At 46.5% G+C, this 23,288-nt stretch overlaps 1 protein-coding gene across 2 annotated transcripts in view; it reads left to right on the top strand.

Moving 5' to 3' along the window:
* Nucleotides 1-23,087, top strand: part of SYT9 (synaptotagmin 9) — a 176,866-nt gene extending 153,779 nt beyond the window's left edge. For both annotated transcript variants that reach the window (XR_006786096.1, XM_045842485.1), the window contains exon 7: nucleotides 21,530-23,087. Coding sequence is in view for 1 of the 2 variants with exons in the window: in XM_045842485.1 (XP_045698441.1) it covers nucleotides 21,530-21,538 (9 nt within the window). In the remaining variant the exon portion in view is untranslated. The remainder of the gene's footprint in view (nucleotides 1-21,529) is intronic.
* Nucleotides 23,088-23,288: the final 201 nt, after the last annotated feature.

The raw sequence follows: 23,288 nt of genomic DNA, 5'->3' as shown, positions 1-23,288 counted from the left end.
GAGTGCAGCTTCAGCAGTTAATTCAGGGGTCGAGTACACCAGATCTCCCCAAGCTGCTGAACCATCCATCCTTTTTGATTCATCCTCAGGTTGGTAGCAAGCTGGATGCGGTTCCAGGCATGCATCCAAACATGAAAACAACCAAAGGACAATGCACTTCTGTAGCTTCCTCACACCCACAACAGATGTGTGCCAATTTTTTAATCCATCACTGACAAAAGGAATGTGATTTAGTGGGTCACACAGGTCCAACTCTAAAGATGGAGATGGTTCAACTCTAGAGACAGATCCCCTTCCCCTCAGCATGGAGTGGGGTGAACACCTGACAGATTCATGGTTCACTTGGAAGGCAGAGACAGGGGGGATGGTGCCAGGCAGGTTCTTAGAGTGTAGTTTACCTGCTAGCTCCTGAGTAATGTGGACAGTGAGGACAGGTAAGAGAATATACATGGTTGACCCTTGAGCAACATGGGTTTGCACTGTGTAGGTTCCTTAAATGTGGCCTTTTTTTCAATAAATACTGTAAATGCATTTTTCTTCCTTATGATTTTAATAACATTTTCTTTTCTGTGGTTTACTGTATTGTATGAATTCAATATATAGCACATACAGCACACAAAGTGCATGTCAGTCGACTGTTTGTGTTATTGGGAAGGCTTCTTTCTGGTCACGGTAGTTATTAGTAGTTACAGTTTGGGGGAGACAAAAGTTACTCGTCAGTTTTCGATTGTGCGGGAGAGGGTCAGTGCCCCTAACACCTACATTGTTCAAGGGTCAGCTGTTTATTAATATAAAAAGGAGAAAGACAAAGAAAGTGTGTATAAAAACAAGAACTCTTTGGCAAAATAGTCATTAGGCCCTTAGGAATATCATCGTAGAGATCATGGTAGCAAAAGGCATATTTGGATCTGATTGGATTCCACCACCGGCTTTAGAATAAAGAGTTTCAAAAACCCAGAAGACGGGGAAAAAAAGGTAGACATTTCCAATTGCTGGGAGCCTAGATGGAAACTCAGAATATTTGAAAAGCTCTTTAAAGTGCTGTTGTGATGATGCAATCGGAGCGATGGTAAGGGAGGTGCTCGTAGAAGCATGATTACTGATGTTTTACAAGAATGTGCACAACAGCTGGAAACACCTGCCTTTCTCTCACCACCTGGTCTCTCAGCACCATCTGGCCCCTTGCTCATCCCTTTGCTTCTCTGAAACACGTGCACTCTCTAGAAATACAGAGCTTTGCTTGTCTCTCCACTTCCTAGGAGGGGCCTCCTCCAGACCTACCCCTAGAAATCTGGCTCTCTGTCTACACTGGGAAGCTGGGATTCTTCAAGGAGCCAAGCACTTAACGCAGGGCCCTTGTTTTTCGCAATTGGGACACTGCGAGGCATCATACAGCAAATTTGCTTCCCTCAGAGCTTTGGTCACAAAACCTAAAGTTATGTGTCTCTTCATATCGTCTTGGGCAAAGGACCTCCCAAAGCTACTGGCACTCACAGCATCCCAAAAGGACATGTGTCCTCCTGCCTGGGTCTGGGGGCCACGTCACAGCCACCAAGGCCCAAAGGCCCTGATTTGGAGGACATTGTTTTCCAGCCTCCGGCAGAATCCCTTCTTCAGATTAATAAAAATACCATCTTCTCGTCCCATAGTGATGTCTGTCTGACCTTGCAGCTGTCTCTCCCTGCATTCCCCTGATGCCTGCCCACAACACCTCTGGGCTCCATTATCTGCCCTCCTGGGAACAAACCATTTTCTAGCTAATTCTAAAAGGCTCAAGCCAACATCAGCTCCACAGGGCAGCAAATGAAGTCTGGAGCCAGACCTGCAGCCCCCACAGAGACCCTCTCCAGGGAGAGATGATCCTGGTAGGCAGCCAGCGGCCTGCCCTCCACCTGCCTCGTGTCTCATCTCTGCACCTGCCATTAGCACTTTCAGCTCCAGAGAACATCGGCTGGGATGAGGAGCTCTTCTTCCAGTGGCCCAGCATTTTGCCAGTTCCCACACCCGGGGGGCACTTTGAGTGTGAGAGCATCCCTCCATGCAGCTCAGGGAGGGTCCCGCTCTTTCTCCCACTGTTCCTAAGCCCAAGTCAGGAGGGAGGATGGCATCAGGCCTGACTTTCAGGACACCTGTCACTTTAAGAATGCCAGGAAAAGCCCCAAGGGTAAGTTTAGAGCTCCCAGAGGCACTCAACACAGGGCCTGGGCTGCCAGCACGGTGACTCTGGACTGCTTCACTTGGGATCCTGTACACACACCTCTACCCCAGCCAGGGCCACCAGGCTCTCTAGTTCCCCACTCAAACTGATCACCCTCCTTAATGACACTGGGCTTCGTTGGAGTTCTGCCAGCAATTTTCTTCAGTCTTCGTGCCCTCGGTGTCCCCAAATATCCACATGGATAATAGGATCCTTGCCTCAATGCCACATGATCCCCACTGAACAAATCCCTTTCCCTGGGCCTCTGCCATCATCTCTGCTGCCCTTTGCTGCCTTCTGCTGGCCATCAGTGTCAGTGCAGGTAACCTTTCAGGGCTCTGATGGCTTTCACGGATACACTCATTCAACAAATATTTAGGGCCACTTAGTACTGCTTAATGTCTAGACACTGGTGATTCAGCAATAAAAATATATGGTGCTTGCCTGCCAGTAGCACAGTCCAGTGAGGAAAAGTGAAGAGGGAGGCGGTGGGGAGAGGGTATGAATGAATGGGAATGAAGGACTTCTAGTGAGCCCCTGTGGAAGCCTAGATTTGCTCGTCATTGCATAGACTTGGCCTCTGAGCACCTTCAACCCGACAACATCCTTGGAATTGAGCACCCCTTCCTTCCCTGTTAGGGTGGAATGTGCTAGTGACATCTGCCTGCTCCCTAGCATTGTGTGGTTTTTTAGCTATAAATCAAATGTTTCTGGGCAGGTGTCATTCTACCAGGCACTGGACATAGACTAGGGAAATGGAGCTCCATCCCCCATGGCACTTACAGTTAGTTAAGGGGTTAGACAAAAGTGAACAGTCAGAGGGATTGCTTGTAACAATTATGGTGTTACCTGGGGCTGTGTTTTGTCTTGGTTATACCCAGTAAGAGCCCTGTACAGCACGGACTGGGCATGAAATCCATGATTTGGGGGTACAAGGAATGAATCACATTCCTACACACACAGTAGGCATCTTGGGAAGTGCTAAATGCATGATAGAGGCTGCAAAGCAGGCAAGGCCTGAGGGCCAAACCATGGTCCCCAACAAGCTTTGCTGATATCAGCAGCTTGCGTGCCCTTCCCTCCCCTGCAGCTTGCCCACTCCATCCTGACACTCCCTCCTATCCAACTAACTCCTCTCCAGATGCAGATCCAGATGTGTGAGACTGTGCTGGCCAGAACCTTTGGCAGGTTGCAATCAAGGATAATTCAAGAGCCCCGTCCGCTCTGTTCACCAGAGGGTACTCAGTCCTTCGCACAGTACCTGGGACATAGGAGGCACTCCATAATTCTGTGGTGATTCTTGAATGAACATGAATTTTGCATAATTATTCAGGCAGGATCTTAGCTTTGCAAGGAATTCAGTTGTGATTGGACTCATTTGATTGGTGGAGATAGCCATTCCAGCTCATTGTAGTCCGAAGTGGATTTATAACTTAATTTGGTGTATTGGCCACCAACAGGGTGTAGGCTCTGGGAGAGAGAGCAGCATGCAGTGAGGGTGCTGGCAGGGGCGCAGAGCGACCATAAGAACACATTCCCAAGGTCTGGGAGGCAGACCTCTGCAAGCGCTCTGCTCTCTTTGACGGTCCTAGTGGTCCCTGTGCTGGGAGTGGCCGACTTTTACTCAGAGATCCAGCAGGGGTGGCAACACATGTTGCTTAAATCTATAGCCAGTTTGTAATTTTGGCCTCAGACAGTAATTACAGCTGCCAGGGCTCCTTGGGGAGATAATTACGGAGAGGATTCAGCGCATTCATTTTATCTGCACACTTAACCGTCAATTAAATCATTACCGTCTGATCCTATTCCAGAGACTGGAAATGTTCTGAGAATGTATAATTTTGAAGGCACTGCAGTTTGTTTTCAGATGGTTTTAAGTGAGAAATTGCCCAATTTCCAGAGCGGAGGCCCATGTGCGTGCTTCCCCATGGCGGTAGTGCCAGGGATGTTCTGTGCCTTGAGCAGGCTGTTTCCCTGGAGGCCCACACCACAGGAGGGGCCAGGCCAAAGGGCTTAGCAGGCAGTGCTGGTTTTGCCTTTGATCTTCCATGGAGTTCATGCTTTTCCAGAGCAGAATTACTATTGGGCCCTGGAGGTCAGTGCCTGGGGACAGAAGGGAGGGTGGCTTGCTTTGCCAAGAAGCTTCCAAAGAGGGCCCTCCCCTGCCGGGATTTTGCAGGAGCCCTAGGCTACCTTCCGGTAACTCATGGTCAAAAATGTGGTCTTTCCTCTATGGTATTTAAAAGCATGGGCTCTGGAGTCAGACCACTGGGCTCACATTTGGCTTCCCCACTTCTGAGCTGTGTGTCCTCGAGCAAGTGTCTGAACTTCTCTCAGCCTCAGCTCCCCACCTTTGAAATAGCACAGTGGTAAGCCCCACCAAACAGAGCTGTGCCAGGACCTGAATGAAAACACAAGGCAATGTGTTCAACACAGTGTCTGGCACTCCATGGTTGCTAGGTAAACTTCAGTAACTGATGTTATATTTAACACACAGGTAAGTACAGGAGGAGAGAAGCAGAGGGGAAAACTGGAGTGTCCACAGTGGCCCTCTGTACACGTTTTTTCCTGCACGTACATAACTATGATTAATGGTTAATTTACAGGCACAGTAAGAGATTAACCACAGTAACTAATAATAAAGTAGAATAATGATAACAATGTGCTGTAATAAAAGCTATGTGAATGTAGTCTCTCACTCAAAATATCTTATTGTACTATACTCATCTTTTCACTTAAAAGAAGCACCTTGCGCCTTCTCTCTGGCGCATCCAAATTGCCAGCATCACTGTGTGGCCAATGTTAGGTAACATGGGGGTGGTCGCTTGAACACGAGCACGGTGATAGCACAACAGTCAATCTGACAACCATGTTGGCTACTAATTGACTGAGGGAGGGGAGCATCTACGGCGTGGATACACTGGACAGAGAGATGGCTCATGTCCCCAGCTGCACAGAGCCGGACAGTGTGAGACTTCATCGTGCTACTCAGAGCAGTGAGCAGCTTAAAACTAAGGAATTGTTTGTTTCTGGAATTTGCCATTTGATATTTTCAGACTCCAGTCAACCACAGGTTACTGAAACCGTAGAAAGCAAAACCATGGATAAAGGGGGGACAACTGCACTTCTTTCAGATGTAACCCAAGCGTAGCCTCCTGTCTGTACATATACCTTTGTGGTAGCTCCCATAAGGCTGCTTTGTAGTTTTGTGTTTGCTTTCTGAATGGACTTTGAGTCCTTGAGAATAGGGATTGTGTCTCCTTCATCTCTGATTCCCTGGGCCCTTGTCTGGGTCCCAGCAATGAGTAGGGGCTCAGTATTGGCTGAAGGAGAGAGATGGAGGGCAGGAAGGCAGGAGGCCTAACTTCCCATGTGCTCAGCATGAAGTACTAAAGCCCCTTTCCTGACACGCAGACTGGGGCCCTTCACCGACAATCATTGCATAATTTTGTCACATTTTCATGTTTAAACTCTTCCTGACCCTGCCCCCCTGCCCTGCCCACTGAAAAGTAGAACGGAAAAGCCCTCACTGACAACATCCATGACAACACAGAGACTCTCCCTCTCTGGGGGGACTTTTTGGAAACATCTGCATAGTCCACGAGAAGAGAAATGCAGCTGAGCTTCGAGGGCCCAGGGATGCTGGGATAGTTAACAATTTGAGGTGATTTGGTGACTTTGTGAAATGGAGAATGTGCCAGATGGTGAGGCAGCAGGAAATGAAGACAGAGGATCAAAGAGGCTGTGGCCTCCAGGAGGGCGTCAGCACTGCCTGCTTTGTCTTGAATCTATTCTGAAAACAGCCTTTTGCAGTTTGAGGGTGCTGTACTCATGTATGGGGAACTGGTTCAAAACTTGGGGGGAACATCATTGCCATTGATGGCTCCTGTGAAATGAGCAGCAGACACACAGGCACCTCATCGATCTTAGCTTCTGCACACAACTCCAGTCCCCTCCGTGCTCAGCACAAGGCAGAGGCCAATGCAGCCGCACATACATCCTTCTCCGAAGAAGAAAGCATCCCATGCATGCCCTTGTGCTGGCTTCAACAAGCTAACTGCGCTTTATTTCTTGCAATTTCATGCTGTGATTATTCCACTTCAGTCTATGCTGAAAAGGGCAACCATCCCCACTGTGTCTCCAGCATAGTGTGGTGCCTGGTTTTGTTTTCCAGACCTACTGAAATCATTTGATAAAGTGGCAAAAATCTCCTCTGCTGCATACACAAAGAATTATTTCAAAATAACTCCGTTTCATGGGTCCTTCATATAATTCTGCAGTGTATACTCAGAGTTAGATGCCCATCTCTACAGCCCCCACAGAGGCCTGAAACTCCCTCCTCACCCCACAGTCAGTCACCATGATGCTTGGCTGTGGTCTCATGGTAGGATGAATTGGCACCAAGATGAGACACTTACTGCCTTGGCCTGGTGATCAGTGTGGAGCAATGGCAGGGCTTGGTGAGGAAGGGAAAACCAGGAGCAGCAGGGGCCTTCATCTTCAGTGTTGAAGGGAGTGGCCAAGGATGTTACTGGTGGTTACAAGGAAGAGAGGTATAAGGTAGATGGGCGGTTTTAAAAGAAATTGCAGAAGCAGAGGCATTGAGGAGTGAAAGAGACAATGCTACCACCCCACCTGAGATGCATGGGACACAAGGAATGGAACAGCTTTCTGGTAAGAGGGCTACAGAGAGTGTTGAGCCTTCAAGAGAGAACCAGGATTCACTAAGGCAGGGGCATGGAAGGAGATTTCAATAAAGTCAAAGACATAGTGGATGGCAGATGGAGAGCACCAGGGGAGGGTTGAAGATGGTTCGGATAGGGGGGTCTTTCAGGGAAGGGGAATACAGGACAGGATGTGGGTGACAGCAGGGAATAAACAGGCGACTGGGCAGTAGGGCAGAAGGCGAAGGCGGGGAGACCTGGCAAGTTGAGTCTCAAGGGGCAAAGCCTGCCTTACATGCAGGAGGTAAGGTAACTGATGTCCTGGGGTGGGGAAGATAAAGCCTGTGCCACTCTTAGACCAACTGCTCTCCCGGCATTGAGAGGCAGGCCAAGGTGTGTCTCCTCCATGCATCTGTTCATTCATTCACCACCCAGTGTTTGTAAACCTTGTGTCTAATGAGACCCTGGCCTTCCTACTACCTTAAACCCTTACCTGCCTGCCAAACCACCCCTCCTGCTGCCCTGCCCTGGACTGTGCCCATCTAACTTGTCAATCACTGTGTCCTCCCTTCTCCTCAGTGCCACTTACTGTCCTCCCAACAAGCAGACATGCTTTCCCTATAACACAATACCTCAGATTAGTAATAATGTGCTGTTAGCTTTCCTGCATCAAACACCTGCTCTGTCCAGGGTACTGCACCAAGCACTGTACTTGCATCATCAAATTTAACCCTCACCCTGTGAGGTAAACAGTAGTATCTCCCTAGATGGGTGAAAAAAAAAAACTGAGGCTGGACTAACTCAGATATCTAACATCATGAGGCAAATAAGTGGTAGAGCTAGCATAGTGATGTAGAGAGTTTTTCCGTTGTTCTATGCACACTCTTGCAAGAGTGTTCTGTGCACACTCTTACACACCAGTGACTTGGGCCAATAGAATATGGGAAGGGTGACAGTTCCAAGTGATAGCTTTACAAGCATCACATGTTTCTACTCATCCTCTGGAGCTTTTGGCATCTGTCATGGGAGTTACCAAAGTCCTAGAACGAGAAGACACAGAAGCACACCTCCACCTGTCTGGAACAAGGTGCAGCTGAGCCCAACAGAGCTGCAGCCAAGCAACAAATCCATGGGTAAGAAACGTGTGGACTGTGGTAAACAACTAAAATTGAGTGGAGGATGTCACATGAGCTGACCAATACAGATGTAAACTGAGATCTTTCTGATTCCATACATTGCTTTTATTTTTGTCTTTATTTTTATTGTTGACACTATTACAGATGTCCCCATTTTCCCCTTCTTTGCCCACCTCCACCCAGCCACCACCCACCTTCCCTCTGTCCATCACCACACTGTCGGCTGTCTCTGAGTTATGCATGTATGTTCTTTGGCTACTCCCTTCACCTTCTATTATCCAGCATCCCCTTCCCCCACCCACAGCTGTCAGTCTGTTCCATGTATCCATGCCTCTGCTTCAAAATATCTGATCATAAATATGATTTATAGTTATAAAACTAGCTAGCAGGAGAGAGTAACTGGCGTTAGTAAATATTGAAATTTACCAGCTGTGTCTTACCAAAAATTTTTGCATGATTATAGATGGATTTTTAAAAAATGAATATAATTGTTTTGCTATTTCCCAGTTCTATGAACTTGAGCATATATGTTCTCTGGCTAATTCTTCACACGGTACTTTTAAAATCGGTGTCCGTCTATCTCTCAGTGCTGCCCTGGTGTCTGGCCTGGGTCCAGATGTGGAACTCTCTTCACACCCTTAGGAGAGGCTCTCTTTCATCACCTCATCATCTGCTTGAAGGAGGCAGGCTCTACCTGCTCCAGTTATACTCTTCTTTCTCTTCCCCCTGCCTCCTTGCTAGGAAAAAAAAAGAAAGGCCGCACATATCTGCGCCTCTCAGCAAATCTCCCAAACCTGCTTCTCTGCTGGTCGGGCTGCTCAGAAGAAAACACAGCTGTGTCTGTCACACTCAACCAGCTTCCCACTGGCCAGTCAACATAAGGGTCACACAGCTGTGCTGGTTCTAAAAGACTTTCCCTTCTGTGCTGTTATTATTCAGCCCAATTAAGAGTATAAAACTATAACAAGGCCTAAGAATGTTCTGGAAAGTCATTTTGTTTTCCTCCTGCTGACGCTGATTCAGTATTCCTTATGAGCTTACATCCCCAAATGGCTTTTCATGTGAGCTTTTGGCTAATTTACTTTCAGTTGTTTTGCTTTTGCTGTTTCTTCCCCCACCTAATCAGCTGCTTCAACATAACCATAATTTTCAAAACCAGTAGGTGTGCGGTGCACAATAGGCAATAAAATTGATTAACTGGAAACCCTTTAAAAAAAATCCTTCAAGCTAATGGAATCCTTTTTTAAAAAAAATTTTAGCAGTTATGTTCTGTGGGATTTTCCCACAAATGTGTTTTTAAATGCATTCTGATAAGACAATACTTTATAACTACAAGGGTTTGATTCTTTCACATTGGAACCTGATTTTTCCTGGTTTTCCTAACCTGGAAAGTTTTGAGGTACAATCTTATGATTTTACTTATGTGGCATTCCTTCCCTCCTCTTCTGGTAAAAGAACCCCTTTTCCTCAAGGACCCACCTCTGCCTTCTCTCTTTCCGTGCGGTTTGGGTGGACCTAACTGCACCCTCAGTTCTAGGAGTGGCTCTGGGCCCCCGGGGCCGTGTCCAGTCAGCACATTCAGGCATTGTCTCAGGATGGGGACATGACCCAGTTTAGGCCCAGGAGTTTTGTAGGAACCATCAGGAAACATTACCTCTTTCCTCTGCACTTGGGGCTGTGAGATGCAAGTGTGGAGTCCTAGCTGCTACCTTGCCATCACTGTTGTAGAACCTGCCCCAGAATGGAGCAAATCAAAGGAAAGCAGAGTTGAAAGGGATAGAGGTGGGGAAAGGGATAATGAGTCCTAGTAACATTGTCTGAACCTCTGGAAGGAGGAGAGACAACAGGCCACCGAGAGATTGTGAAGTAGCATTGATGGCATCACTTAGTGTCTCAGCACTCAACAGCTCAGGGTGGAACTGCCAGCCCCTGACCAACATGAGAAGGTGGAGAGAAAAGAGAGATTGGAGGGCTGGGGCTGGGAGGCCTCAGATAGTGATGCAGGCCACACAGGGCCTTTGCCAGGGACAGGTTTCAAGGCTGGCAGTGGCAGGCAGGGTGGCGTGACCTCCACCAAAGTCAGTCATGCAGAAGCTGTAGCCTGGGGCTGCAACCAGAAACTGAGACTAGTTAGGGCAGAGCCAATGTGGTGCACATAGGTGGCACTGTCATCTGCAGGTGACAAGAGTGACTCTGTAAGGTATGCTCAGCTCCAGGGTCTGCACGAGTAACTCTCAGCCCTACCTAGCACAGGGCTGAGGCTTCTGCTGTGTGTGCGCCCTGACTCGGGAGGGCTGGTGGAGGCCTCAGGAGCCTTGGGAGTCTTGGGCCTTGGGAATGGCATCGGGGAGTGTGGGGTGGCACCCATGCCCAGGGCCTCCTCTTGTAGCTTATTTTAATCATGGGTAACAGATACCAAATGGAACTCACTTGGGGTTTTTGTAAGGGTAGAGGAAATTTTCTTGGAATTCAAGGGCAGGAATATATCTAGGTTCCAGGAAGGACTGAGGCTGGCAACTGGAAACTTTTGGGAAGCCACATAATGTTTATTTTCTCTTTCACCCTGCTCTCTCCTTTCTTCATGTCTATCTCATAACTCTCTCTTCATATCTATCCATCTCTCTCTTTCTCTCTCCATATTCTTATTTCTCTGCCTCTTTTTCCCCTTTCTTCCCCTTCCCTATTTTCCCAAAACAGCACCTTTCATTCACCCATTTGCGTTGGGTGCCTACCCTTGCACCTAACAGCCAAGACAGTTGGTTGTGGAGGGAAGAGGGCTACGAGAGAACTCTGTCTTACAAAGTGACATCCAGGATGCATAGCTCTGGGTGAGGGCACTACAGACAACAGGGAGGGAGTGTTGTCACTGTGTGCTGGGAAGTCACTCCTAACCCCCAAGGGCTGGCCATCAGGATACTAGTCAGCAGTTCCCACAATAGTCTTCAGTGGTCCTGACCTCCGCATTCACACCTTTATTCAGCCAACATTCATAGAGCACCTGCCATGTGCCATGTTCTATTCTAGACCCTGGGAATACAGTGTGGAGCAAGGCAGGCAAAATTCCTGCCTCCGTGGAGCTTGCATTCTGGTGGAAGGGAATAGACGAATCACAAATGGCAAGAAAGTAGGTCACGATAAAGTCGAGGATGAAAATGCAACAGAGAGATATGTTTAGAGTGACTGCGGATATCTTTGTGATGGTGGCTGGGGAGGTGACACTGAACAGAGGCCTGGAACAGGAAGCAGCTGAGCAAAGACCAAGAAAGGAGGGAGAGCAGGCAGGTGTGGCTGGGACACAAAGCCCTCTGGATTGGAGTTAGCACCATGGCAAGGGGATGGCTGCCCCTGTTGTTCTGGTCCCCAGCCCCTCCTGAGCACCAGGGGAAAGGAGCTGAGCTCAGACTGTCCCCTGTGAAGGCTCATCTTGCCTAACAGGGGTTCCTACCAGAGCCATGAGAATTCGGCTTCCCCACAGGTAACAGCAACACGTAATTCATCAAAGAGGAACAGCGCTTTCCCAATCTTTGCTGTACCCTCGTCACTTTTCTCCTTCACTCCTGTTTGCAGCCCCTTGATGAAAATCCTAATACATAGAAACAAACACAGGGAGGCTGCCAAAACAAGGAGACAGAGAAATATGGACCAAATGAAAGAACAGATCAAAACTCCAGGAAAAGAACTAAATGAAATGGAGATAAGCAATCTATCAGATGCACAGTTCAAAACACTGTTTATAAGGATGCTCAAGGAATTTAGTGAGAACCTCAGCAGCATAAAAAAGATCCAGTCAGAAACGAAGGATATACTAATTGAAATAAAGAACAATTTACAGGGAAACAACAGTAGAGTGGATGAAGCCAAGAATCAGATGAATGATTTGGAACACAAGGAAGAAAAAGAAAAACAACCACACAGAACAACAAAACAAAAAAGAGAATCCAAAAAAAAATGAGGATAGTATAAGCAGCCTCTGGGACAACTTGAAGAGGTTTAGCATTCATATCATAGGGATGCCAGGAAAACAAAAAGAGCAAAAAATTGGAAATCTATCTGAAAAAATAGTGAAAGAAAACTTCCCTAATTTGGTGAAGGAGATAGACATGCAAATCCAGGAATCACAGAGACTCCCAAACAAGATGAATGCAAAGAGACCCACTCTAAGACATGTCATAATTAAAAGGCCAAACACTAAAGATAAAAAGAAACTCTTAAAGGCAGCAATAGAAAAGAAGTTAGTTACCAGATGGTTGCCAGATTTGGATGGGGGGGACGGTCAGGGAATGGGTGAAGAGGTGAGGGGATTAAGAAGTACAAATAGGTAGCTACAGAACAGCCATGGGGATGTAAAGTGCAGTATAGGAAATGGAGTAGCCATGGGTCATGGAGTAGCCATGACCCATGGATATGAACAATGGTGGGGGGATGGCCTGAGGGAGTTGGAGGTGCTGGATGAAGGGAGTCAAAGGGGGAAAAATCAAGACAAGTGTAATAACATAATCAATAAAATATAATTAAAGGAAAAAAGAAAATCCAGGAACCTCAAGTTCTACCTGAGCTGAACCTCTACCACTTGTATCTGCCCTAAGATGATTGCCTCTCCCCACATGGCTCAACCATTCCCTGAAGAGTATTTGTCTGCATTGTATCCCAGATCCCAATTGTCATTTACCATTTCTGCTCCCAAGGGCCCAGAGATTCTCTTCTGCTCATCTCAAGGGGTCTCAGAACTGCTCCCAGCTGCCATCTTTTCCTGTAGTGCGCATCCCAAGTGTGGACACAGTCCCTCTCAGCTCCCCAGAGCACACTAGTGCCAGGCTGAAACATTTAATGAAAGTTTCCTAAGAGGCGGGGACGACATGAAGGATTACAAGACAAAACAGATCGTGTGAAACTGAAAAGTCTGTAGCCAGGGATAGACACATCTACTTCACGATGTAATTGTTCCTGCCAATAGGAAACTGCCTGCGAGGAACACACTTCACATCATTATGCAGAATAGCCTCTCATGGACTCAGCCTCTCAGGCTAAGATAGTATCTGGACTTTACTTTTGATAATCTAAGTCCACCAATAGCCCCGCAAAGAGCTTCTGCCCCTCAGCCCTGGGCCCCACAAACTGTCCTACAAGTAGCTCCTTCCCTGGGGCGCCAGGTGGAGGGGAGGCATGAAGCTGAAGTCAGTGTTCTTTCCCCTCACCAAGTGGTACACGTGCCTGGAGGGGGTTCCTATTTCTTTTTTTCAATCCTCACCCAACAGGATGTTTTTATTGATGTGAGAGAGAAACATCAGTCAGTTGCCTCCTGTAAGCAGCCTGGCTGAGGATGGAGTCTGCAGTCTTTTGGTGCACAGCCCCACCCAGCTGAGGCACCCGGCCAGGGCAGGTTCCTGTTTCTGATTCACACAAAGGCCCAGCGTGAACAGCATTGTGCAGAGATACAGTTAGTGGCCTACTATCAGTCATATTTTTTAGAAGAAAGCAGATACTCAGATAAGAGAAAAGTAATTGTGCTGATAGGTTTTTTCAATATTGTGATATGAAAAGTTAGTAGTAAAAACAGTACCAAAAATGTTAATATTTCAATAATATCAATATAAGCCTCAAAGTCTTTGAGAAGAAGGTTTCTTATGTCATACCCTCTTTCAAACAACGAACGCCTTTAAGGATTTCTCTCTCTCATGCTCACTCTCATCTTTCAGAGAAAAGTAAGCTGCAAGACATAGTTTTAAAAATTACCACATAGTTTTGACTTTTCAAAATCAAGTTCTATTTAATCTATTAAGTGTGTTTATTCCATGCAACTACATCCTGATGTTTGAGCGAATTCTGAGGACTCCTCCCTGGGGAAGGAGAACACACCCATGGTCACGCCTGGAGGAAAGAAGGGGTGCATGAAAGGCCTGGGAGAGGGGCTGGAGAGCCCGGCTTAAGGCCGTCATGCAGTCGGTGTTTTATCCCTCATGGTACCACAGTGGGCTACAAATTCCACTGCGGTGCTCTTTGGTCTGTGTAAACTCTGGGAATCAGTGACCATCTCTGGGGTCATATCTGCTGAAGTGAGTATCACCACCCAGTCGGAAGAGGCTGGTCCCAGCAGGTGCCCCAGAAGGAGGTTGCCCAGGGCCTGTCATCTGTCCTTCAGGTGGTCTATGGAATCGATTTCAGCAGCCCCTGTTGTTCCTTTCTCTTTCTAAGCCACTCACTGTGGGGAGGAGAATCCGTATTTTACCAGTTCTCCCTCCTACAAAAGTTTCTACTGGCTGGCCATACTTATTAGTAGTTCCTAAATTAATTTTCTTTTCGTACTCTTTCTCCTGAGGCTTTCTCAGCCTAGAATGCCTTTCCTCTGCATTCTTACCATATGAATCCTAAGAAATCCTTATGGTTTGGTTTAAGTGCCACCTCCACTGTGAAGTCTCCAGTGACTACGCCCCAGTTAACACAAAGCACTCCCGTGGTAGTTCAGTTATGATTCAGAGGGACCACACTCTGCCTCTAGTTGTGGCTTTATACTTAGTTAATTCATCTGTCTTCTCTCTTGACTGGGAACCCTTCAGGTCCAAGGCTGTGTTTTCTCCTCGTGGTATAAACTGGGGTCTTTCACAGTCACTGTATTGATGTGTCTTACTGATTTGGGCTCTTTGCTGACTTTTGCTACAGATGGTGACTGAGCCTCTCCTGTCTGGTCCACAGAGAAGCTCCAAGTATGTGATGGTCCATTCATGTTCACCATGACAGGAGGGGACTGACTGGTCCGTGTGAGAGTGCCCAAGGGAGGGTTAGGGCAGATGCAGTCTGCACATTGCTCCTCACAGTGGCTGGAAGCACCCAGAGGAGACACGGAAGTACCCATACATGCAGCAGGCTGGGTGTACCTCACTCCAGTGTCTCCCTCATGTCAGGCAAATGAGAACTAGGGGACATCAGGGTCTTGCTTTTTATCCAGAAAATGCCCATTATTCGTAAGTGGTAATGGTGATATCCTGAAGTCAGGTTCATAGGTGAACAGATCTAGCATGCATTTCATTGTGCACTGATGTATAGAGTCTGCTGGTGATTGACAGGTAGATACATGAATCTTCATTTACTATCTCTTTGGTATTTATAGTTACAGCTCTTTGTTATTTTTTTTACAGCTCCATTTGTCCCTTTTCAGGAAATACTGAATTTAAACACTGCGGTGCTGTTTCATGACCAGCCAGATGCCACCTGCCCGCGGGCCCCTTCACAGACCAACACTTCCACGGGGCCAGGGCGGTGAGGACTGTTGAAGCCAGCAGGGTGCTTCAGCTGCTCCCAGAGGGTCACTCAACTCTGACTTCACTGCTGTCCTGTATGTCCTCTAGTCCTATCCACACTGCTTCCAAGGGCCCGCTCCCAAAACACTGGTCTGATTGGGCCCCTCCCCTACTTAAAATCCTTCAGTTACTGACCTTTGTCCAGAGCTCCCAACCTGGGCATTCAAGGTCCTCTGTGACCCACCTCCATTTCCTCCTTGCACTTCACACTGAGGCCATGCCCGGTTACTGGTGATCTACACTGTGGTGTTTTCTACTCACACCATGCCCCTCTTTCTGCTTTCGCGTTTTCTTGTGCTGCCTTGCTACCCTCTTTGCTTGGCTGGGTCCAGCTTCTCTTTTAAGCACCTGGGTCCATTGTCCTCTTCTGCAGGAAGCATTCTGAACACCGTCCGACTATGAGTTAAATGTCTCTTATCTGTTCTCTTTCCGGTACCCTGCGCCTACTCTTAACATAATATTTGGTGCCACTCAGTATCACCTGCGTGTGTCCTCTGCAGCACATCAATGGCTTTGTGAGGCTGTTAGTCATCGTTGTATAACCAGTACCTGGCAAAACGCCAGGCCCAAAGTTGGCGCTGAATGCATTCTTGTCAGATAGGATTCCAATTTCTTTTATCTTACGGTTTGGAAAATGATTGCTGATTTGTTAGGTGGAGTCTTCATGTCCTATTTTCAAATCTATAAGTGTGGTGTTTCTCTTAATATATAAAAGTAACCTGGTGCTAGCTCTGAAAGTCAGAGAAACTTCATTTTTCTTGAGGATTAAATGAGGCCCACCTTTCTTCCAGCACCCAGTTCTCCAAGGGCAAGGCGACATCCATGGGCGTTAAGACAGTGCAATTAAGTTCCCCGTCATTGTCTCAGGTGAGATTTGTGGCAACACAAAAGCCCAGGCAGTTTCATAAAGGTCTCTGCTAAGTAACATCTTAGTTTAACAACCAGCTGGGAGACCCACGACTAATTCTTCCATAATGCTCAGAATTTCATCATTCTTGGAATCGCCATACTGGCTGCTTATCTCAGCAACCTTTGAAGATGCCTCTTTGCATTACCTGCATCATTTATTATGTTCTGTTCAAGTAATGGTCAATCCAGTTTCCTTTAAAATGATCACCTTGCAGAGGGAAATGGGGGATGCAATCATTCATTTATTCATAAAAAATATTGATTGAATACCTAAAATAGATAAAAACTCTTGCCCTAGCAGAGCTTACGTGCTAATAGGAAAAACAGAAAATAAACATTACATTGGGTTGGCCAAAAAGTCAGTATGTTTTTTTCCATAAAGTAAATGACACATTTTTCACTTTCACTAATAACTATTGATTTGGATATTTTGAGTATGTCAGCTATCTCCCATGTGGTATAACATTGATTGATTTCAATTAATGTCTCAATTTGATCACTGTCAACCTCAACTGGTCTACCCAACTGTGGAGCATCATCCAGTGAGAAATCTCCAGCACGAAACTTTGCAAACCACTTTTGACACATTCAGTAAGTCACAGCACCTACCTGGTACTCAGAAATGCTTGTTGAATGAATTAGTGAATAAATACCATGAATGTACACTTGGAGTAACAAATGCCAAACATCTTCTACTTAATTTCATCAGGTAATGTAAGATTTTCCTTGCAGTAATTCCCTAACTTACCCCTTCATCTAAAAAGCTGTGACTTCCTCTTCTCACCTCTTGAGTAGCACCTCACTCAGAGCCGTGCTTCTTGCTCGTCTCCAGTGAACCCCTCTCTCTCAGCAACAGTCTATGTGTCACACGTGCCACCATTCACCACCTTTCCTCTCAAGGTTCACTTGACAGTGGATCCTAATACACTTTTCTGTGAAGACTGGACTGTTCAGAAGTCTATTCTGAACTGAGAATCCTTTTTAGAAAGGCATCGTAATGGAGTTGGCAGCCAGGGTGCAGTAATTTGGTATCCTGAGCGTAGTACTTAAAGAGCATACATTTGGGTCCATAAACCATGGTGGCAGGTCCTGGCCCTGTCATTTACTACCTTTGTTAGTTTGTCTTTCTCAGACTCAGTTACCTCTGTAAAAACGTAATGGTAATATCTATCACAGAGAGCCAAGGTTGAATAGATAAGGTATGCAAAACTCTTGAGGTTAGAGCAGGGTGTTTCAGTGCTCAGTAAATAGCAGTTATTACCCAAATGGACTCTTTCATTTTCCATGCTATTGCCCCAGTCTCCTGGCTGGAAGTATAGTTACAGTCCTTCCGCTTTATGTCTTTAATATACTGATTCTTTAATGGGGGAGGGGGAGTGAAGAATAAAGGATGCCCTCTTTGCAGAAAGGGAGAAGGGAAGAATTGGATTCTAAGTGGGCATCTATTTGCAAAGCTGTGGTACGTAATAAATAGTCAACAAAATCCCGAGATTTTTATGCTCTTTTAAATAAATTTTTAAAATTTAAGTTTAACAATATTAAGTACATGTAAAATTGAATCATGTCATGAGTCACTTCAATTTTTGACAAGCTTCTTAGTTGAAAGCCCTCAGATACTTCCTGTAATCAAAGCCCATTTTCAAATTCACAGGAAGATATTATCTAATGACCCACTCAGCCTTTTCATGTTCTTAATTCAGGGTCAGTTTCAATGGCCTGCCTCACATCAGCTGTCATTTTTGTGATCGAAATGTCACTTCACATTACAGTTTCCATTGGGACAGTTCTCATCTTTGGTTTCAATTCAATTTAATTCAAAACAGATTCATATGTCTCAGGACAATTAAATTCGCCTAAAATCTCCTCTGTTCAGATAAGATTGTAACGACTACTCCTGCTGATGCCACTATACTTCCTGGTATAAGTGGCCCTAATGCTGCCTGGGAGGCCACTGGATCTGATAACAAGGTCATCTGTTTCCACCACTGACGTGGGCCCAGGCCCGCACTGCAAGCATCCAGGCCAGCCTTGTGGCCACCAGTGCTGAGCACCATTGCCGTCTACAGTCTTGATGCCGCAGTCTTCACCCCATCCCGCTACCAGGTTCCTACTGGGTCAGTATAGAAAACTATTTTCTTACACCTCATTTAACAGAAATCTTGACTGAGAAACAGTGGATTAGGTGATAAGAGTTTGGAAATGTGTTGTAATTTGCTTAATTTTGTTTTGCTTGGTTGGCTGAGTTTGTCCAGTCTTCTTTCCACAAGACTAACAAAAGGGGTTGCGTCACAGCACAATTCACCCAGCCATACTCGACATTGCCCTTCTCCTGGAACAGCTGAACAACTTTCCTCACACCTGGCTTGTATACCTAGCTTTCCCTAGGAGAACTTTGTTTTCAAGAATATTCTCTTGCAAGACCCCTGGTAGAGATGGCCCCTGCATTCACCAGACACACTGAAACTCTTTTACCTCATCATCTCATGGCTAGCAGACTGCAGTCTAGTGTAAGAAAACAATGGATCCCGGGACCAGGCAGTATCAGGGCCCAGAAAACTTACTCAGCTGAAGGACGGGGAGACCAGCAGTGTAGTCCACAGTGTTCTGGGGGCTGAGCTTGACTCCCTCTAATGGCACACAAGGAAACTCACTACGTGAGCGCAGCCCAGCTATGGAGGTCAGGTCGGAGCTTTACTATGATTTGGCCATCGGCAGCACGGCCTCTGCTGGTGGTATCCCTGGGCATGGGACTGGTAAAAGACTGACCAAGGCCATAGCCCAGCCCTCTCAGCAGGCTTCAGGTAAGGCCATAACAAATCTGAAAAAGAAATAGTCTCTAAGGCTGTGGCATTTGGGGAGAGCTGTACCTACCCAAAGCAGTCTGAAGGGATTGCTCAGATGGAGAGGTGAAATTAAGGTCAGAACAGAGAAGAGTGGGGTCATACATAGAACTGAGGGGCAAATGAAGTACACACGCAGGTCACTAGCCAGGGGAATCCAGAGAAACGGAGAATAAGGTAGGAGCCCATAAGTGGGATATGGCACCAGCTGTGCACTGCTAGATTGGACTAGAGGTCTTAAAGTTATCTCCTCTGCCTAGAAAACCGAGGCAAAAGCTCAGATGTGTAGACTGGACTTCCAGATGAGTTGAGGAATCATGTCATTGTTAAATCTTAGACTTTGAAGTTAGAGGTCTTGGGTTCAAATTCCAGCTCTGACAGTAACAGCGTGGCTTTGGAGAAATTAATCTTTCTACTGCCTCTGTATCCTCCATAAAGAACCTTGTGGGACTCCTGTAAGGTGAAAAGTTTATACCATAGTGCCTGGCACACTACAGGTACTCAAAAGCTGAAGGAATGTGGCACAGCTGTCTAACAGCAGGGTCACTAATTCCGGATCTCGTTCATTGGTGGGGCTGAGCCTGTTGACACTCTGCCATCCCTGATGAGGAAGGACTCAGACCGGCACCCTGGGCCCACAGGGATGGGTCTCCCGGCTGAGGGAAGGGGCCCTGGGAAGCAGGGCCTGTTGTGGGTGGTGGGGTGGGAAGTAGAGCAATTTGGAAGGTATTCCAGAGCATCTGCTGGTCTGGGAAGGTTGTATTTGAATCACAACATAAGGCAAATATCCATTCACATTGTCCTCCTAGACACAGAAAGGAACATACCCTTTCCCAGGGGTATGGGTGTGCCCACCCCCACACACTGGCTTCAGAGCCAAGGGTCACAATCAGACACAGCTTTCCCTCTACAGCACATGCTCTGGCTTGCCTTACTTTCTCTGATTGCTTAACACGTGAACAGTTGCTCTTTGCAATTCCGTCTATGTATTCCAGTTTGTGAATATCTGTGGCTCTCCCATAGTTTATATGATATATGTTTTGTGTTACTGCTATGTCCATGGAAGTGACTCTGGCTTTTGTTCTCTCTGTGACTGCAGCTTTAACAGTGCCCTTACTCTCTACTGGAAAGTGTCCCGAGTTTATAAATTAGGCTGACTGCTGGGCTGAGGGTGAAACAGCAGATCGTGCTGCTCTAACTCTAGGCTCCACCAAAAGCCTGTCCTTCAGAGACTGGAAACAAGGAAGGGATCTTGCTCCACTCAGAACCCCTCCAATATATACCCCCTCCCCAGCCTCACTCCCTACAAGTCCGCCCTCACACAAATTCTGACAACTCTTCCAGTGTGCCACTTGCCCTTTCCTGTTTTGGTGCCTTTGCACAGGCTCTTCCTCTGCCCAAGATGGCCCTCCTTTCTTCCCTCCTGATGGACTCCACTTCAGCCTGATACCCCAGCCCTAGCCTTATCTTTCCTTTTGCTTGTTCATTTGTTTTTGGTTTTTTAGATTCCTCTACATATAAATGAAACCACATGGTATTTGCCTTTGTGTCTGACTTACTTCACTTAGCAAAATACCCTCTAGGTCTATCCATGTTGTCACAAATGGCAAGCTTTTATTCTGTTTTATCGCTGAGTAATATTTCATTGTATATATGCACCACATCTTCTTCATTCATCCATCTAATAATGGACACCTAAGTTGCTTCAATATTTTGGCTGCTGTAAATAATAGCTCAATGAAGATAGAAGTACACATACATATCTTTTTTAATTAGTGTTTTTATTTCCTTTGGATAGATATCCAGAAGTAGAATTGCTGGGTCACATGTTAGTTCTATTTTTGTTTTTTGGGGGAATCTGTGTACTGTTGTCTGCAGCGGCTGCACTGATTTGCAGGCCCACCAGGGTGCACACAGGTGGCCTTTCCCCGAGGCATCCTCACCAGCACCTCTTTTGTTGACTTTTTGTCAATAGCTGTTCTGGCTGCTGTGAGGTGGTACCTCACTGTGGATTTGACTTGCTTTCTTTGCAGACTCAGAAACAAAAATCAAACTGATGGTTGCCAGAGGAGAGAGTGTGGAGGGGCGGGGGAATGGAAAAGGTGAGAACAGTGTAATCAATAATATTGTGATAAGTTTCTATGGTGACAGACAACTACCAGATTAATGCGGTAATCACATTGTAAGGCATATAAATGTCTAGTCACTACATTGTATACCAAAAATTAATGTAATATATACCAACTATACTTAAATTTAAAAACATTTAAAAAGACTTATTGTTCAGCATTCTCTCTGTAGACTTCCTCAGTCCCCAGGAAATCTGTCCCTCCCTCCTCTTTGCTCTTATGCATGTTAGTGTGCACCTTGAAATCAGAGCATGCGTCTCACCCATGGAAATGTGTCCCCAGCATCCAGCACAGTGCCTGGCACATTACAAATATATGGATGAAAACCAAAGCATTATTTTTGTCTCTTCTTCCTACAGAAACGATGACTGTGGTGAGAGGACTGTTTTGCCGAGGCACAGTGGGACAACCATCTTACAAAGATCTTAAGTAACGCTCCCTACCCAACAACACCCGGATGGCTCCAGTGACCAAATGCTCAGCTGTAACCACAGCAATAACTGGCCTTCTTTCCAGACGGGGTTTGGTGAACACGAATGGTCCAACTGTCTGCAGGTGGTGTGCTCTAGGGGAAGCACATCTCTCATGGATGAGAACCAAGATCAGACTATGGAAGAAACCAACTGATACAGTGAGAAGACTGAGAGTACCCTGAGTACCAGGACTCTTAGTGATGGGGTCACAGCATCTGCCCTGGCAACATCATACTGACATGATGTTATTTGCTTGAATGCCCTGGAAGGACAGAATATTTTAAAATATATCCAGGTGCTAACTAGGCAGCAGATTTAATTCACCTTTGAGCTAACAACTGTCTCCAGAAAATAATTTCACCCAGAAAATGCTCCAGCTTTGCAAGGAATAGCCTCAGGAGTATAATAGGATAAGCAGTCTGTTCCCCTGGAGAAAATCTCTTGCAAGGAGGGCAAGTTCACAGCAAATTCACTGCCCCCTCCCAGGCGCATAGTAGCGAGTACCAGTGGATTGTGGCCCTCTCTCCTGCTAAACCCAGATTCCGAGGGGTCAGAATCCCCAACACTGTCTTCTAGATGGCCAGCAGCCACTTCCTTCCACCTGGTGTTGGCATTAGAAAGAAAACTCATTGTCATTCCTGTTAAAGAGGCATCCATTGCAGTGGTGTAAACATTCTGAAATACCCTTTCCCAGGCACACTTGTCCAGTGAGGGCACAGCCTCAGAGACAGATGTACCATTGTGTGAGCCAAGCTCATAGAGAGATAATGCAGTGGTCCCCTGACTGAAGGCACAACTTTTGGGCCTTCTTGGCCTGAGTACCTTCTGGGGTATTTCCATATGCAACAGCCCAGAGGCATAGCCTTGGGTAGCCATAGACAGGTTTCCTTTTCACTTCCAGACACATATTATCACTTTCATAGCACTTGGGGAATAGAAATACCTACAAGAGTGAAGGTCAAGGGCTCTCCCCGGTATCTCATTCATTACTCAACTTCCTCTGTGACCATTATCAGCCAACCCACTGCCAGCTGCATTCCTCGTATTCATTGCTTCTGCCGTCATATAAATGAAACCAAAGGCCTCAGCATGCCCTGGGAGGGGAGGTCCTCTCTCTCCCGTGATAGGTGCAAGGTACTCCATCCACACACATTTTCACCACTCTTCCAAGATAACATTTCCCTTTTCCTACAAGCCCTTTGCAGCAGAATCCAGAGTTGGATTGTAGTTTACCTTCCTCGGAAGCTCATTATCTTCATTTGAATTAACATTTCAATGTGGGACTAACTGGGTGGAAACAGAATCATCACAGGTCTTCAGAAAGTTAGCTGCCTGGTATTAGAAACTACCCTTGCCCTGGCCAGTGCAGCTTAGTTGGTTGGAACATCGTCCCATAAACCAAAGGGTCATGGGCTGGGTTCTCAGTCAGGGCACATGCCTGGGTTGCAGGTTTGTCCCTGGTCAGTGCATGTACGAGAGGCAACCAATCCATGTTTCTCGCATCAAATGTTTTTCTCCCTCTGTCCCTCCCTACCCCCTCTCTAAAATTTTCATCTTGTCCTGGGGTGAGGACTTAAAAGAAAAGAAAAGAAAAGAAACTACCCTGATGCCAGATCTAAAAAGGATGGAGGCTGCTGGCTGTGTG

This window comes from Phyllostomus hastatus, unplaced genomic scaffold (genome assembly GCF_019186645.2).
Source record: "Phyllostomus hastatus isolate PE091 unplaced genomic scaffold, TTU_PhHast_1.1 phas_contig_399, whole genome shotgun sequence".
Lineage (NCBI taxonomy): Eukaryota > Metazoa > Chordata > Mammalia > Chiroptera > Phyllostomidae > Phyllostomus > Phyllostomus hastatus.
This window is presented reverse-complemented; position numbering and strand designations above follow the sequence as displayed.